The sequence below is a fragment of the Hylobates moloch genome, unplaced genomic scaffold, assembly GCF_009828535.3.
Source record: "Hylobates moloch isolate HMO894 unplaced genomic scaffold, HMol_V3 SCAFFOLD_6, whole genome shotgun sequence".
Classification (NCBI taxonomy): Eukaryota; Metazoa; Chordata; class Mammalia; order Primates; family Hylobatidae; genus Hylobates; species Hylobates moloch.
Genome location: NW_026652281.1, coordinates 76759920 through 76777324, shown reverse-complemented (window position 1 = coordinate 76777324; position 17405 = coordinate 76759920). Strand labels below are relative to the sequence as shown.

The 17405-nt window shown below is 45.0% G+C and overlaps 1 protein-coding gene across 5 annotated transcripts in view; it reads left to right on the top strand.

Annotated features, from left to right (window-relative positions):
• The first annotated feature begins 338 nt into the window (after positions 1-338).
• The window catches only part of ARHGAP17 (Rho GTPase activating protein 17), a 97026-nt gene continuing 79959 nt past the window's right edge, over positions 339-17405 (top strand). For 3 of the 5 annotated variants that reach the window (XR_009214163.1, XM_032157159.2, XM_058440839.1), the window contains exon 1: positions 346-501. Coding sequence is in view for 4 of the 5 variants with exons in the window: in XM_032157159.2 (XP_032013050.1) it covers positions 449-501 (53 nt within the window). In the remaining variant the exon portion in view is untranslated. Of the gene's footprint in view, positions 502-17405 lie in introns of all 5 variants that reach the window. The other 2 variants (XM_032157160.2, XM_032157154.2) reach the window with 1 other exon arrangement.

Here is a 17405-nt window from a genome sequence, read left to right as displayed (position 1 = left end):
TCAAGTGATCTGCCCCCTCGGCCTCCCAAAGTACTGAGATTACAACGTTGAACCACTGCGCCCTGCTAGAAACAGCTTTTCATACGTTGAAATAAACGAGAGAGTGACCGGGCAGCGTTGGGGTCGGGGAGGCCAGGCAGAGGAGGCCTAGTAGTCTTCTCGCCCGGGGCCTTCTAGCTCTTTGCCCGTGTCAGGTAGGGCACTGTTAACCTCGGCTCGGCTCGACTCGGCTCTACTCCGGCTCAGCTCAGCTCCGCTCGGCCAGACCTAGAGGGCGGGCGGGCGGCGCCACTGGAAGTGACGCGGAGAGGGCGGGGCCGCCGGCCCGGGGAGCCACCGCCACCGCCGCCGCCGCCGCCGCTTGGGCCGGGAAGCGATGTAGTAGCTGCCAGGCTGTCCCCCGCCCTGCCCGGCCCGAGCCCCGCGGGCCGCCGCCGCCACCGCCACCATGAAGAAGCAGTTCAACCGCATGAAGCAGCTGGCTAACCAGACCGTGGGCAGGCGAGTGCGCCGGGCCGCACGGGGGTCGCGCCGGGGCTGGGGGCGGAGGGCGGGGGGCGGGACGGCTCCTCCTCGGTCCGGCGGCTCTGAGCTGGGCCGCAGCTCCGCCCGAGACCAGCGGGGCACGGGCCCGGGGGCTGCGCCGCGCTGAGGCCAGAGCGCCGCGCTCCAGGCGGTCCGCCTGTCTCTCAGCGCCGCCGGGCCCCCGAGACCTGCAGGGGAGGGCCGCCGCCTCATCCGCCACACCGCGGGGTCCCCTGCCTATTGTCCCTGCCCCAGGAGCATCGCCCTCGGGGAGCAGACCCGGTCCTTCTCCTCCCCGGGGGCCGAGCCAGCCCGGATCGCTGCCCAGGGCTCAACAACGATGACTTCTGTCCCTAACGCTGTGCCGAGCGCTGTGCTGTGGGGAGCGGCAGTCCCGGGCTTTCCCGGTGCTCCCGCTGTTTGCGAGTCCTTCTCCTGTAAGTGCATGGCGGCAAGAAATGGCTAGAGGGACATGAAAGCCAGCCGGATTTGCTCAGTGAGTTCAGAACGCCCTTTGAGGGAATTCGGAGGTGGTGCTGTCTCAAAACCAGGGCTCCTAGGAACTGGACTGCTGCTGCCAGTTCTTGACATTTAGAAATTTGGAATTGGCAGAAAAGGATTATGGAGACGCCTTGCGCCAATTTAAAAAGTTTCACCTTAGGTTTGGAAACAAATACTTCTTTATCTTCCTTTGCCACGGCTGAAGTGCTTAACAAGAAACGTTATTGATTATTAAATGGCAGGCTAGACCAGAGTTGGTAGATCAGGTTGTCAGAACAAGAAATGATTTGTGGTTTTTGAGAGTTTCTGGAGGTGACTGTCGTGTGCTGTATTATCTGGGGCTAATATTTCAAGGTCTTTCAGGGCAGCTGGCTGTACTGTACCGATTTAGTGTTTATTCAGCAAAGAGATATGAAAGTATGAATTTTTCACAGCTCTTCTTTTGATTTTCTGTTTTTAACAGTTAAGGGGAGTTTGGTTTGGCTGAAGCACGTGGGACACTTCTTTTTTTTGAGTGTATGAAAATACTTTTACTTCCTCTCGAGTTTTCTAAATTTGCTTTTTACTGTTTCATTTCCTCCATCTTTTTGCTTAGTTTCCTTGTTTAATTTTTTCGATTCCCTACCGTATTATTGTGGTGAGAATTAACTCTTATTTTCAGGGTTAATCGCTGCCCCTAAAGCCCAGACAAACCTACTTTTCTGTTATTTGCAGGAAAATTAAAGAAATAATGCTGAGAGGAAGGTAGACGTGTGGTAATGGCGGCTGATGTTTCAAGGAACAATTTACAAGCACATGATAATTTCTTGTGAGTTTCGTACCCTTGTTAGTGTTCTGAGCAACGTGCATTGTGGAACTAGTATTTAGTAAGTGCCAAGATACATTTGTCAGATAGTCAGTTTGGCTTGTTTTTACATTGTTCGTGACAGGTAAGGGACTTTCACTCTTTTTATACAAAGTTCTGAGACTTAAGTCTACCAAGCTCTTTAGGGTCTCTTTGGCTCCTGGGTCATCTTAGAGGCTTCTCCCTTCATACTTTTTTTTTTTTTTTTTTTTTGAGACAGGGTCTCCCTTTGTCACCCAAGCTGGGGTGCAGTGGTGCGATCTTGGCTCATTGCAGCCTTGACTTCCCTGGGCTCAAGCGACCCTCCTGCCTCAGCCACGCATGTGGTTGGAATTACAGGTGGGCACCACCACATCCGCTAATTTTTGTATTTTTGTAGAGTGGGGTTTTGCCATGTTGTCTAGGGTGGTCTCGAACTCCTGGCCTCAAGTGATTTGCCTGCCTTGGCCTCCCAAAGTTCTGGGACTACAAGCATGAGCCACCTTGCCTGGCGTCTTCACATTTTAAAATTCTGACCATGCTTGCCTACCTTCAGTTTCCACAGGAGGGGTTGCTTTCTTACCTGCTAGCATCTACTTGGAACACCTGGAAGCCTCTCCCACCACACCTTTTCTCCAGGCACCTCTTGCTCATTCTTCAGCCTTCTGGGAAAGGTCTCTCTGCCTGTGAAAGGCCTTCTATGATGCTTCAGCATAGATTGGATGCCTCTCCTGGGTGTTCTCATAATCCTGTGTGGCACTTGCTTTTCTGTGCTGTGACTGCCTCTTGTGTGTGTTCTCCATCAGATTAAATACCTCGAGAGTCCTTGCTGTGTCTCCTTTGATTCCCAGGGTCTGCTGTGGTTCCTACCCCATGGCCAGGGTGCAACAGACATTGTTAATTCCGGTATTTGAGTTCTTACTAGATCGCCCTGGTGGTGTGGGCCCAAGTATGGGAAAACGTGAAGTGGATAGAGTAGATGGTGATTCATGCTGGAGCTGTAATTCTGGGCCTGACCTTTGACTGTCTTTAAAAATCTTTATTGCTAGATGCCAGTGGAAGCTGAAGCTATTACAGAACTATTAAGGGTGTGGCAATTATGCACCCAAAGTCAGAACATCTGTTTTTAACTGGGAAACCTGTTGCTTCCTTGCTGTTGATTTCCTAGATATTTGTGTGTGTGTGTGTGTGTGTGTGTGTGTGTGTGTGTTTTCTGCTTAAGTAATCAGAAAGGACTAAGGAAGATAAACGGAGGCCTGAGAGTGCCTAGAATTGTTACTGCGTGGAAGTAGGTGGTTGGTTGGCCCCAGAATCAGGATTTTGGGTGTTTTTAGGTCAAGATGAAGGCTACAAAGCAAAGGGGTTTTTTGTTTTTGCCCCTGTGATCTAGGTGGAGAAGGAAGTTATATATGTGAATGTCATGCCTATCGTGTTTTGGTTTATCAATTTGTGGAATTCTAGGTGGTGTCTTGAAATGAGATATTCTCCTCAGAAGGGAGACCTTTGAGTACTTTCACTGTAAGGTTCCAGGGGAGGGACTTGTAGAGAATTAGTAATGCCTGGAAGGAATGAGTTCTCATGATGCAGTTTGTTTATGATGGGTGGGTAAGTCTATTTGAGAAGATGGCCTGAAACTCACAGGGGCAAGGCTTATGAGGTGTTCTCATGGTGTGAATGTCCCAAAGAAGAGAAGTAGGATGGTTCTTTTAGTCCACCTGCCTTTTGTTGATTCATGCATTCAACAGACACTTGTTGAGCCTACACTGTGTCCTGTTATCCAAGGTATTAAAGAATCAAAGGTGAATATGGGCATGGTTTCTGCCCTGAGGGAGCTCAGGAGATACGTGGAAGAGGTAGCAAGCAAAAAATAATTATATACATGCGATAAGTGCTTAAGAGGGATGGCTAATGCACAGAGCAAAACCCAGCTGTCATTGGATTGAGGGAGGTAACAAAAGCTTCCCGGAGGAGAAGATTTGAGCACCTTTCTCTGCCTTCCTTTTCAAGCCCTTATTTCAAATATCTCTTGTATTGATTAGGTCTCTTTTGGTTGTAAGAAAACCCAATTCATAGTAAAGACGGGAATTGATTGGTTCATAAGTGACCAAAAGAGCCTCTAATAAGTAGTGTGGCTGCAGATTTGGCTTCTTCTGGGGGTTCCACTCTTTTTTTTTTTTTTTGAGACGGAGTCTGGCTCTGTCACCCAGGTTGGAGTGTAGTGGCACAGCTCACTGCAAGCCTCCACCTCCCAGGTTCAAGCAATTCTCCCATCTCAGCCTCCCAAGTAGCTGGGACTACAGGCCTGTACCACCATGCCCGACTGATTTTTGTATTTTCAGTAGAGATGGGGTTTTGCCATGTTGGCCAGGCTGATCTTGAACTCCTGCCCTCAGGTGATCCACCCACCTTGGCCTCCCAAAGTGCTGGGATTACAGGCATGAGCCACTGCGCCCGGCCTCAGTTCCACTCTTTAGGTAGGCACTGTGTCCACGGGGAGACTCCCACATCTTCCAAGTCTCAGAGGGAAAGAATACTCATCTGCAGTCACTGTGGCCCAAGTCCCAGGATTGGCTCTGAATGCTTCTGGGTCACATGCCTTTCCCCAGAAATGGACTGGAGTCAGCGCACCCAAACCATATGGACTGAGAGTGGATGGTAATGGGTGGTAATCAGGCAAGAAATAAAGGTCATGGTGTGTCTTTTGTAGTCCTGCTAAAAAGAGAGATGTTTTGTTTCTTGAAAACCCTTAGATGCAGATAATCACCGATGGTGTTTTCGGGGAGATGGTGTCTTGAGTAGAGGAAGGAGTACACTGGGATGAAGACCTTGAAGTTACAGAAGTGTCAAGGAGAAAAGAAATTTGAGAGACAACTAGGAGAGCATAGTACCGAGGCTCTGATAGGGAGTGTCTCCTTGGGTATTGATTTCCTCCCTGACTGAAGTTTCCCTTGGAGGTCTGAATGCTTTCACAGATAGTTGTTTTGATAATCCAAGGTAATAAACCCAAATGCCTAGAGGGCGAGGCCAGTAAAATGAACCAGTGACTTGGGCCATGTGAAGGCCTCAGGGGACCTGGAGGACTGTGTCCCACCAGAGGGGCTGCCGTGGTAATGTAGGCCCAGTGTGGACCACTTTTGGAGTTTTCCTGAAATCTGCATTTTAACTAGCTGGCATTTAATCCAAATTAAACTACGGGGACACTATATGCAGCTGAACAAAATATTTCTGTGGATCACCCAACTGCTTGTCTAGAAGGACTCAGAAATTGACAGTCCCTCTTTTTCGTTTATTTCCCTGTACCTTACCCTGATGTTTTCAGTTCTTTGGATTTGTTGAAAAACAGCTCATCCTTTCTTTACTAAAATCTTGAAAAGGTCTGATAGTAACAGTCTATAACATTTCTATGGTGGTTTAGTTTACAGAGTGCTGTACTAAACCACCTGGCTTGGATCTCGTCTCCTGACAATGATAACTTCTCTCTTACAAAGATGGAAACCTGGCCGGGTGGGGTGGGGTGGTTCATGCCTGTAATCCTGACACTTTGAGAACCCGAGGTGGGAGGATCACTTGAGCCCAGGAATTTCAAACCAGCCTGAGCAACATGGTGAAACCCGATCTCTACAAAAAATACAGTAAACTAGCCAGGAGTGGTGGTGTGTGCCTGTCTCCGCTGCTTGGGAGGCTGAGGTGGGAGGATCAACTGAGCCTGGAAAGTCGAGGCTGCAGTGAGCTGAGATCACGCCACTGCACTCCAGTCTGGGTGACAGAGCAAGACCCTGTCTCAAAAAAAAAAAAAAAAAAAGAAAAAAAAGAGGAGGAAACCTAAGTGTGCACAGCTACTGAGTAGTGGCTGAGGCATGGCTTGGGTCCAGGGCGTCTGCCTCTGGTTCCCATGTGCTTTTGAGTACAGGAACTGGGCTGCCTCTTCACCAGGGAAGGACTAGTGTTTATTAATGTTTGTTCAACATCTTCTGTGCTTATGAAGCTGCTGGGCTTGGTGCTTTGCATACATTTATTTCATTGCATTCTCATAGCAACCCTCTGAGGTGATGTTACTTATTTCTGATTTAATGATGAGGAAGCCGGAGATCAAAGAGGTCATCAAGCTCGCAAGAGACAGAGCCGTGGACCCAAACCCAGGTTTCTGATTCTGCAGCAGCTATAAATTCTGATGACAGAAATCTAATGACCTCTAGGAGTCTTCCACTCCTAGGAGGTATGTAGAATGGACCACTCACTAGGTAGTTGGATCCACTACCAGCAATGTGAATTCTCACACTGAGTCAAAATGTGTTTCTACCTACTGATCCCAGAACAATCTCCTGCTGCTGAATTGAATGAATCTCATCTCTCTTCCCCGAGTCAGCCCTTCCTGTATTTGATGATCACAAACCTTATCCTTACATTGCCAGCAGTAACATTCTGCATCCCTCACCCACTCCACTGTGTCCTTTTCCTCCCACTGATCTTCACTCTGCTTTTCCTTTTCCATTTTTTTTTTTTTTTTTTTGACAGAGTCTCGCTCTGCCACCCAGACTGGAGTGCAGTGGTACAATCTCGACTCACTGCAACCTCCACCTCCTGGGTTCAAGCGATTCTCCTGCCTCAGCCTCCCGAGTAGCTGGGATTACAGGCATGAGCCACCACGCCCAGCTAATTTTTGTATTTTTTAGTAGAGGTGGAGTTTTGCCATGTTGGCCAGGCTGGTCTTGAACCCTTGACCTCAGGTGATCCACTCACCTTGGCCTCCCAAAGTGCTGGGATTACATGTGTGAGTCACCGCGCCTGCCCACTCTGCCTTTTCTAGGGGAACTCTGAACAGTATTTCTGAGAAGGGATAGGTAATGTGTGCTTTGCTTCAATCTGAGTGGATTCCATCAACCTCTCCATAGAGCAGGGTGGAAAGAGGTCCTCTGTCGTTGCAGCAGCTTCTCAATCTCGTCTTTTATGGCCCTTATTATGTAGTTTACATGTTAAGAAATCCAGAAGTATTTATAGTTGAATGAAAATCCATTCTTCACTGGGGGAAAAAAAATGAACTCTAAAACCATAAAAATGATGAACCAGTAGGAAATTTTCATCTGTAAATTTGAACCATAAAAGGATATGTTCATTTAGCATCATTTTTATATGTGTAAGCGGCATGTTACGCTATTATGGAATTGCCGTTGTGGCAGAGTGGACGAGGCAAAACCTTCCAAGTTTGATTATGGCCTAGGGTGCTGCAGTCAGTACGTGCACCGTGCATTTTTGTCAGACCACAGGATGTTTCACCTTTATCATTCTATTTCAGTTTCTCAAGTGTAGGTAGATGTTGTAGTAACTAGTGAAGTACAAATCCATGTAAAAATGTTAAACTCTCATCTTTTCGCTGTGTTTGTATTTTCTTAAAGGTAGGGATTAAAAGTGTAATAGGCCTACAGTCCTTTATCTGGAATCATTGGGCCAGATAAGTTTTAGAATTCAGAGTTTTTCAGATTTTTCTAAAAGTAATAATACACATGTATTGTTGTTATATAATACTTCCAGTGGGGTCTGGGACAAAATCCCATAACCAAACATTATTATCAGTATAGCAAAATATATATACATATATTCCCACTGAATGGATATGCATAAAGATTATACATAGTTTAACATCAGTTCAGGTCAACTTTTGTTGCCAAATAAGTTACCAAAAAAGGCTTTTTTTTTAGAACTTTTTGGATTACAAAATGGTGATAGGGATTGTGGACTTGTCTTACTTTTAGTTATGTACCTATTGAGAGTCTGTTAAATTTTTTTACTGTAAATAATTTTTCCCATATTCCCAAAGGTTGGAAACCACAATCACATAAGCAGGGGTCACAAACCCAAGTGCCAGGATGGGTAAAATAAATAAGTGAAATAGGAGGTGGGTCTAGGACAGTAGGGAATGGGGGGACTGCAGTGAACTGGTGAGTACATGTTCATTCAAAGGGGAAAGCTGCTCTTCAGTTCTAGCCACTTGTTGCCATGGTGAATGTGGGAGTAGTGAAGCCACATCTTCCATTTTTGATGATAGTCCAGAATGTTGATTTTCATGTGAAGTTTCTTGATACTTAAATGTTGGCAACTAAAAAGAAAAAAACCCACTGTTGGCCAAAGAAAACATCTGCAAGCATTATCTGGCTGTGGGCTGCCTGCTTTCATTTATAGTTTAGAGACTAATGCTTGTGGTATGAAAAGTTGTCAGTGAGCCGGGTGCAGTGGCCCATGCTTGTAATCTCAGCATTTTGGGAGGCTGAGGTGGGAGGATCACTTGAGACCAGGAGTTTGAGACCAGCCTGAGCAACATAGCAAGATCCTGTCTCTACACACACAAAAAAGTTTAGCCAGGCATGGTAGCATGTGCATGTAGTCCCCAGCTACTTGGGAGGCTCAGGTGGGAGGATTGCTTGAGCCTGGGAGGTCGAGGCTGCAGTGAACTGTGATCCTGCCACTGTGCTCCAGCCTGGGTGATGGAGTGAGACCCTGTCTCTAAATAAATAAGTAAGTAATTTGTCAATGGCATTCATAATGAACTACTTTCTTGAGATATGGATGGGTACATTTGCTTTATTATTATTCATTATACTTTACATACATGCTGTATGTTTTTTGCACATAAAATATTTCATAATAAAAATCTAAAGAAGTTGATAAGCACTTTATTTTAGAACTGCCTTATTTTCTAGCCATTAGGAAATTTTCATCTGTAAATTTGAAACTTTAAACTTACTTATCTTGGAAAAGGGACTGAAAGCCCCACTTCAAAAATAGGAGCCCTCTTTTTAAAAAGTAGGAGTTAAAGGAGGTTAGATTGTAATGTTCATTCCTTTCCAGGGCCATAGTGATCTGAAGTAACATTGGGTATCCACTGTTATATTGCGACAGGGAAATGTCCTTGGTCTCCTTTCTTCTCAGACCATTCCCCTGGGTGATCTCAGCCCCATAACTGTCACCTCATGGTGACAGTTTTATGCCTCCAGCCCTGGGGTCTCTTTATCCCTAGAATGATGCTATCATCTCTCTCTCGAACATCTCTGCTGACATGGCCTGATAAAATTGAACCCATGAACTTCTTCCTCAAGTTGGCTTCATTTCCCTCTATCTTCTGATCCATGAGTCACCAGACTTTGGCCTGCAGGGTAAATCCAGCCCACCGCTTGCTTTGTGAAAAAGTTTACTGGAACACAGCCACTCACTACAGTAGCAGGGTTGAATAGTTGCAACAGTGACCCATATGGCCTGCAACGCCTATGGTATTTATCCTCTGGCACTTCATAAGAAGCGTGTGACTCCTGCCCTAGGGCATTAAATGCCCTCACACCCTCCCTAGTCACCTGTCAGTCCCATTCTTTCTCCTCCATCATCTCAGTCAGGTGAGGAGACTGGAAATTCTGCCTCTTTGATTATCTGTTTTTTTTTTTTTTTTTTCCGAGACGGAGTCCCTCTCTGTCACCTAGTCTGGAGTGCAGTGGCATGATCTCGGCTCACTGCAACCTCTGTCTCCCGGGTTCAAGCGATTCTCCTGTCTCAGCCTCCTGAGTAGCTGGGACTACAGGCGCACACCACCACGTCCGACTAATTTTTTATTTATTTATTTTTTAATTTTTTAATTTTTAGTAGAGACGGGGTTTCACCATGTTGGTCAGGCTGGTCTGGAACTAACCTTGATTATCTTTTGACTTCATCTTTGCTTCCCAGAGGCCATCCTTCCTGTTACCTTAATTAGGTGCTCATTATTTTTCACTTGGAGTCAAATTTGTCTTCCAGTTGGCTTTGCTGCCTTGAGCTGGCTTGAGCTGGATTGCATCTACAGTTCCCCAGTCTTTTGTTTGACATGGTCGGTCACCATTTTAATGATTATAGCTGCTCACCTCTAAATTACTTTTTCATAATGAATTCTCTAGAGGTTAGAATCACTAGATTTATAGGCAATTAATATTTATATCATGACAGTATTGCCAAGTTGTCTCCTAAGATGATAATGCCATCATTTAGTTTGTAGTGCAGAAAGCGATGTTGTGCAATAATATGTGTCATTATGCATGACATGATGAATATCACATTTCACCATCACCTTAGTTGCGTTAGATATTGTCCTTAAGAAATGTGTTATCTATTTAAATTTTTTCCACTAAGGTCAAAATGAATGTGTTCTTACATTTGTATTTCTTTATAATGAGTTTTTTCTGTATTTGTCATTTGTTTGTCATGGAATTAACGTTTAGTTATCAATTTCATTGCTCAGTTACCAGTTTAGTTCAACAAATGTCTCTTGAGAACCTGTCAAATGATAGGGGCTGGGGTTAAAAATATAATTGATACCTGGGGACTTGAATGCGGAGACAGAGCTACAAACAGATAATCTGAATGTAACCAGTTATATCTATTCTAGCAGATCTTAGGTGCTGTTAATGAAATCTTAATGCCATTCTTTGATGTATTTATGTACTTTAAACAAGTTAGCGTTCTTGTTCGTAGATACGTTCCTCAACAGATACAGTGATGAAACCTTGCACATTCATGACTAGATACAGATTTAATACAAGTTTCAGAAGATAAAGCTGATTCTATAAAAAATCTAAGATTTCTATAAGAAACTGTCTTTTAAATAGGTAGAGCCTATTATTTATAGCAAATAAAATAATAGGCATGTTTGATATAAAAACAATATTCAGGCTGGGTATGGTGGCTCACGCCTGTAATCCCAGCACTTTGGGAGGCCAAGGCGGGTGGATCTTCTGAGGTCACGAGTTTGAGACCAGCCTGACCGATATGGTAAAACCCCATCTCTACTAAAAATACAAAAATTAGCCGGGCATGGTGGCGGGTGCCTGTAATCCCAGGTACTCAGGAGGCTGAGGCAGGAGAATCGCTTGAACCCAGGAGGCTGAGGTTGCAGTGAGCCAAGATCGCACGACTGCACTCCAGCCTGGGCAACAGAGTGAGACTCCATCTCAAAAACAAACAATATTCAGTTCATTTCAGCCATGCATCTTGTGAGACTGTGTTTCCTCTGTGTTAATTACAGCTTATTGATTATTTGCATTGGCTACTTCCTTTTGATGATCCTAAGATGTTTCTCTCTTCCTCTCCTTTCCCACAGCTCTTCTTTTTGGACGTCTTATCAGAGATACCTTTTGGTTTAGTAGTCAATTTGATCTCTCCTTTAATGTTTCATTAGCATTTCTTCTGTAGTTACTCAGTGTTCTTCCACATGGTTTAGCCAAATTTATACTTATTAAAGAGTTTAAATCATAAATCACGGACCGAGTAAACAGGTGCTCAAATGAATATAAACCTTAAAATAAATAAATGTACAGAAATTATTAAAAGCACCCATCAGCTGTTACCTGTCAGTGTATGTATAAATCAAGCAGCTTGGATATCACGTGGTCATTGGATACTTTCACATGCCCGGGCTGGAGTGACCATTTGAAACCATGGCCAGCTGTACTTTGGGGAAATACACCGAAGTGTTTCTACTTCACCAGATACAGTGAGTGCTTGGATGGAGGGAGTGTGGGCACAGGCACAAAGCAGGGGAGTCTCTGAGATGTGCCTGGGGGTTCAGTGAGGACTCCGCTGGGCATGTAACATGTGAGCAATCGTTTTTTAAAAAATTTTTTCATGGAGGCAGAGTCTTGCTATGTTGCCCAGGCTGGTCTCCAACTCCTGGCCTCAAATAACTCTCCCGTCTTGGCCTCCCAAAGTGGTGGGATTACAGACGTGAGCCACTGTACCTGGCTTTGAGTGATCTTAATAACTGGCAGGTGATAGAGAATTCCAAGGGTAGAGATAGTCCTAGGGGAAACCTAACACTTGAGGAGTTTATCCTTTAAGTTAATATTTTTTTTGTTTGTAAATTGGGAAAAAGGCAACCATTATGTGATTCTTGGCAGGGGAACAACTCTCTTCAGCTCTTTTATTTTCAGATCACTTAGGTAGTGAATGCTATTTTCAGATCCATTTGTCAAGTATTTGTAGTATTTAAATTCACAGCCCCTGGTTGCATTTCCATCCAATAGAAGGTGTAAGTTGGTTCTTCAAAGCTTTTTTTTTTTTTTTGAGACGGATTCTTGCTCTATCACCCAGGCTGGAGTGCAATGGCATAATCTCAGCTCACTGCAACCTCTGCCTCCAAGGTTCAATTTTTGTATTTTTACTAGAGACAGGGTTTCGCCGTGTTGGCCAGGCTGATCTGGAACTCCTGGCCTCAAGCAATCAGCCCTCCTCGGCCTCCCAAAGCGCTGGGATTACAGGTGTGAGCCACCACACCCAGCTGGTTCTTCCAAGTTTTAAAAAGCTTTAAGGCCAGGCATGGTGGCTCATGGCTATAATTCCAGCACTTTGGGAGGCCGAGGCAGGCAGATTTGATGCCAGGCCAACATGGCGAAATCCTGTTTCTACTAAAAACGCCAAAATTAGCCAGGCATTGTGGTGCACACCTGTAATCCCAGCTACTCGGGAGGCTGAGGCACGAGAATCGCTTGAACCTGGGAAGCAGAGGTTGCAATGAGCTGAGATCCTGCCGCTGCAATCTGCCTGGGCAACAGAGTGAGACCCTGTATCAGAAAAAAAAACAAAAAAAAACTTTAAAACCAGCATACTCTTGTTTTATTTGCCCTGTATAAGCTGATGGACACTTTTGCCCCAAATAGACAATTTTGTTATACATTGAATATCAAGTATCATTTCTCACAATGTAACTTATTATTTTTTCTAATTTCCATTTTACTTGTATATCTCCTCTTAGAGCCAATTTTTTTTTTTTTTTTTTTTTTTTTGAGATGGAGTCTCGCTCTGTTCCCCAGGCTGGAGTGCAGTGGCATAATCTCGGCTCACCGCAACCTCCGTCTCCTGGGTTCAAGCGATTCTCCTGCTTCAGCCTCCCGAGTATCTGGGATTACAGTTGCCCACCACCACACCTGGCTAATTTTTGTATTTTTAGTAGAGAGGGAGTTTTACCATATTGGTCAGGCTGGTCTCAAACTCCTGACCTCAGGTGATCCACCCACCTTGGCCTCCCAGAGTGCTGGGATTACAGGCGTGAGCCGTCGCGCCCAGCCAGAACCAGTTTTAATACTCCCATTGCTTTTGCATTTTTGTACTTGCCAGGGTTCATAATAATCCTCAACCCCAACGTAGCAGGCCTGAAATACATGGCCATCCATGACCTGGAGCACCAACTTTTGAGAGCCAGGCGGTGTTGATTGGCTTCTGTTGTTATCTGTGGAAGTCCATCGTTAGAAAAGCTTCTGTTCCAGTTTTAGGGGGGATGATGGTTTGAGGGCTACCATGGTAGAACTTGGGAACTCTTTTCGGCAGAAGGTTGAGAAAGTTGGTGCTGTGGGAAGTCAGCTGGCAGCCGATGGAGTCAGGACCAGGGAGGAAGGGAAAGGGAACCCAGATAGGAAGCTACTGCAGTAGGCTCAGAGGGGTGATGACGGCGGGGCTAAGCCAGCAGCCTTGGGTGGTGACTGGGAAGAACATTGAACACCATGTTTGGGCTGAAGAAAAGAGCAAGGGAAGAGGTGAGGAGCTTCAGGTTAGGGTTGATGTAGATGTTATTTACATAGGGAACAGTAATTCTTCACTTTTTCATTGTTTTACAATGATTCCTTTTTAGAAACATATAATTGTGATATTTTCTTTGACCTTTTATTGGGCTTTCTATTCTATTCCATTGATTTATGGCTTTGGGTGTGTGTATGTGTTTGCATCAACTTTTTTTTTTTTTTTTTTTTGGATGGAGTCTTGCTCTGTCACCCAGGCTGGAGTGCAGTGGTGCAATCTTGGTTCACTGCAACCTCTGCCTCCTAGGTTTAAGCAATTCTCCTGCCTCAGCCTCCCCAGTAGCTGGGATTATAGCGCCCGCCACCATGCCCAGCTAATTTTTGTATTTTTAGTAGAGACGGGGTTTCGCTTTGGCCAGATTGGTCTTGAACTCCTGACCTCAGGTGATCCTCCTACCTTGGTCTCCCAAAGTGCTGGGATTACAGGCCTGAGCCACTGTACCCAGCCTGCATCAGTATGGTTTTAATACCTGTTGATCTGTAATATGTTTTAAATCGGGTAGAGCTGGTCTCTTACAAATACTCTTTTTCGGGCTGGGTTTGTGGCTCATGCCTGTAATCCCAGCACTTTGGAAAGCTGAGGCCGGAGGATCGCTTGAGGCCAGGAGTTCAAGGCTGCAGTGAGCTATGGTCCTGCCACTGCACTCCAGCCTGGGTGACAGAGACCCTGTCTCATTAAAAAAAATAATAAATATTCTTTTTCAGTATCTCTCTTACTTTTGTATAAAGGCGAGTTTTGGCATCTCATCTTCTCTAGTTTCTAGAAAAAATTATTTAGGATTTTGATTGAGTTGGGACTCATTTATTCAAATGATGTTTATTGGGTCCCTGCTATGGGCTAGGCTCTAAGGGTACAAAAATAAATAAAACCCAGGTTTTTATGGCCTAATAAATCTGTGAACTAAACCTTGAGAATTGATATCTACAAGATGAGCATTGCACATGACTTTGTGTGTACAATCTTTTATATGCTTCCCAGGTATTTTTTTGTTTTTTAAATTGAGAATAGTGCCTATTTACTAAACCATGCAACTGATCATTTTTGTTATTTTAGGTACATAATATTATCAGTGTTATGCTTCTATTTCTGCTTTTGCTATTTAGTTCAATGATTTCTTTTTCATCCCTTATTTAATTGGTTAGACTCCAAAATAGTGTGTAGCTGTATAAATGTTTATAGGAATATTGTGTAAAGGGCATATGATTCTACCTTTATTGGACATTTCAGGAACATGATAAGGACTATTTAAATCCTGCTAAAATACAAGTGTTTTAATATGAATTGTTCCCAATGGAAGTTTGCAAGCAACTTTCTCCTCATTTTCGAACCACACAACTTTTAGTGTGTCTGCTATTTGAGTTTTATTCTGTGTCTGTTTTGTGTCATGAGGTTGGCAGGTGATCTTAAATGCAGAATGCTGAATTTGTAGTAGTCCAACTATGTGGAGAAAACAATTGCAATGCACTTTAGATTTAGGAACAAATTGGAGGAGAAAAGAGGAGTTTTAATGGAGTGTATGTGGCAGTATGCTAATGTCACTTCTAAAGAAGAGGTGGTTAGCAGGTCACAAGGCAGTGGACTGAATTGTAGCCTCTGAATCTCAGGGCAGTCTTTAGGAATGGAAACCTTGCTGCCTGTAGATTTAGGTGGAGGTTTTAATAACCCCTCTGTTGCCAGAAAAAATCATCCACACACAGATTTGCGTATAATCTTATGGACTGCACAGACATCCTCAAGTGCATGGACAAAAACCCCAGGATTCAAGAAAAGCCATCTACATGGTCAGCAGCTCAAGAAAGCCTGCCAGTTGTCCGAGTGATGCTTAGTTACAGTTCCCATGCTGGGAGCTGCTCTCTAGAGAAATGTTATTTGCAGATGTGCACCTCGCGCGTCTGTGTATGTTGTTCTGCCTGTGTCCAAAATACACGCTTTTTCTAGATGAGAGCTTTTCCCCCACAAAGCAGAAATGTGTTCTGTCATGGGATTTGATGATCATCAAATTACTTTCCCTCAAGAATTGGCTTTCTTGGCGATTAGTTAATTCAGTTTTCAAAACTTTTAGATAAGGGCTTAATCAACCTAAAACTGCTTTAGGGCTATTGCATTGTAGTAAAAAGTGTATTGGACTTGAGTCTGAGGGCTTGAGATCCTGTGTGTACTGTTTACTCGCTGTGTCTCTGACCTTGGTCCAATCAGCCACTCTGCTGTGTTCCTATACGTGAGAAACGGCTCCTGATACCACCAGGAGCAAGCCCTGCTGTGTATAAGAAGGTGGCGTGTGCTAGGGAGGCGTCATGAGACAGTGAGGACATACAGTGTGACACAGCAGGTCAGCACTGGGGAAAATAGCCAGGTTAGCCTTCACTTCACTGCTCTATGCCAAAATACATTCCAAATGGGTTAAAGCTTTCATGTAAAAAATAAAACCACAAAATAAATACAAGAAAATATAGCTTATTGTGGAAAGTACTGCATGCCTTGGCATAAAAATGTGGAGAAAGAACAATAAAAGATAGCCTGTAGGTGGGACATGCGACTCACACCTGTATCCCAGTTGTTCGGGAGGCGAGGCAGGAGGGTCATTTGAGGCCAGGAGTTTGAGCCCAGCCTGAGCAACACAGGCCCGTGTCTGTAAAAGGAATTTTGGAAAAATTAGCTGGGTGAGGTGGCACACCCCTGTAGTCCCAGCTATTTCAGGAGGCTGAGGTAGAAGAATCCTTAGAGCCCAGCAGCTGGAGCTGCAGTGAGTCATGATTGTGCCCCTGCAGTCCAGCCAGGGTGACAGAGTGAAACCCCATCTCTAAAAAATTAATTAATTAATTAATTAAACACCTGTAGATTTAACCACATAATAACTACACTTCTGTCTGTTTTATTATATCAAAGTTAAATTTAAAATGATGATTAATTGGAAAAAACTGAGAGCAACCACCACAGAGGTTAATATACTGAATGTATAACGCTCTCTAATAATTTTAAGAACTCCACTCTAATGAGCAGATGTCACAGACAGAAACTTCTCAGATGAAATACCAATGACCAGGAAATCTGTGAGACGATTTTTAAAAAGTTTGAAGTCATTGAAGAAATGCAAAGCTTCCAGGCTCCACTTTTCACTCATGAAATTGGCAGAGTTCGGGACAATGAGATGTTGCTGTCCCGGGAGTGCGGATGGGGCTGTATCCTGCGCTGCTGTTGGGAATGTGCACTGGCACTCTTGTCCAGAAAGACATTCGCCACTGTGGTTTAAGAAGCACCTCAGAGGTCTTCACCTTGGTCCCTTGTCCACCCTCTGCCTGCGGTCTCTCCTTTGAGCTTCCTCTTTCCCACGCAGTACCTCCCGCTCTGGCTTGGTCCCCTTCTCTGACTGGGTCAGGCATGTGGGTGACTCTTTGACTTCCAAGGCCTGTCTACCTGACTTTTTTCTTTCACCTGTTCTGCGGAATAACAGCCTGATTCGTTCCTCTTTTTGGGTCCTTTACTTCCATACCTGGGATTCGGGGCATGGCCCAGAAAGATCCCGCAGTCATGCAGTGTGGGGCTGCCAGCATTTCATGGCCTCCAAGCTCAGCTGGGCTGAATGAACACTGCCGTCCAGCGCTTGGCTCAGTTTTCTGTCCCAGTTTCCTGAGTGCTTTTGCCAGACTTTCACTTTTCTGAAACCTACTCCACCCTACCCCAGACACCCACCCTCTCTCCTTGGATGACCTGCCTCCTAATTTCTAGAGAAAACTGGACATGGCCACCTTTCCCCAGTGTCTGAGGCCCAGGTTGACCCGTGGTCATGGTCGCCTTCACCACCCACCTGCCTGGACCCCGCCCTCTGTCCAAGGCCCCGCCACCTGTGCTGCTGTCCTGGGCGCTGCCTTGCCAGCCTCCCCTCTGTGCCATGCACCTTTCACCTCCCTCCGTCTGCTGCCTGTTTCTTCTTGGCTGCTCCTCATGGTCAGGCTTTTCTCAGCCCTCCCCTTCC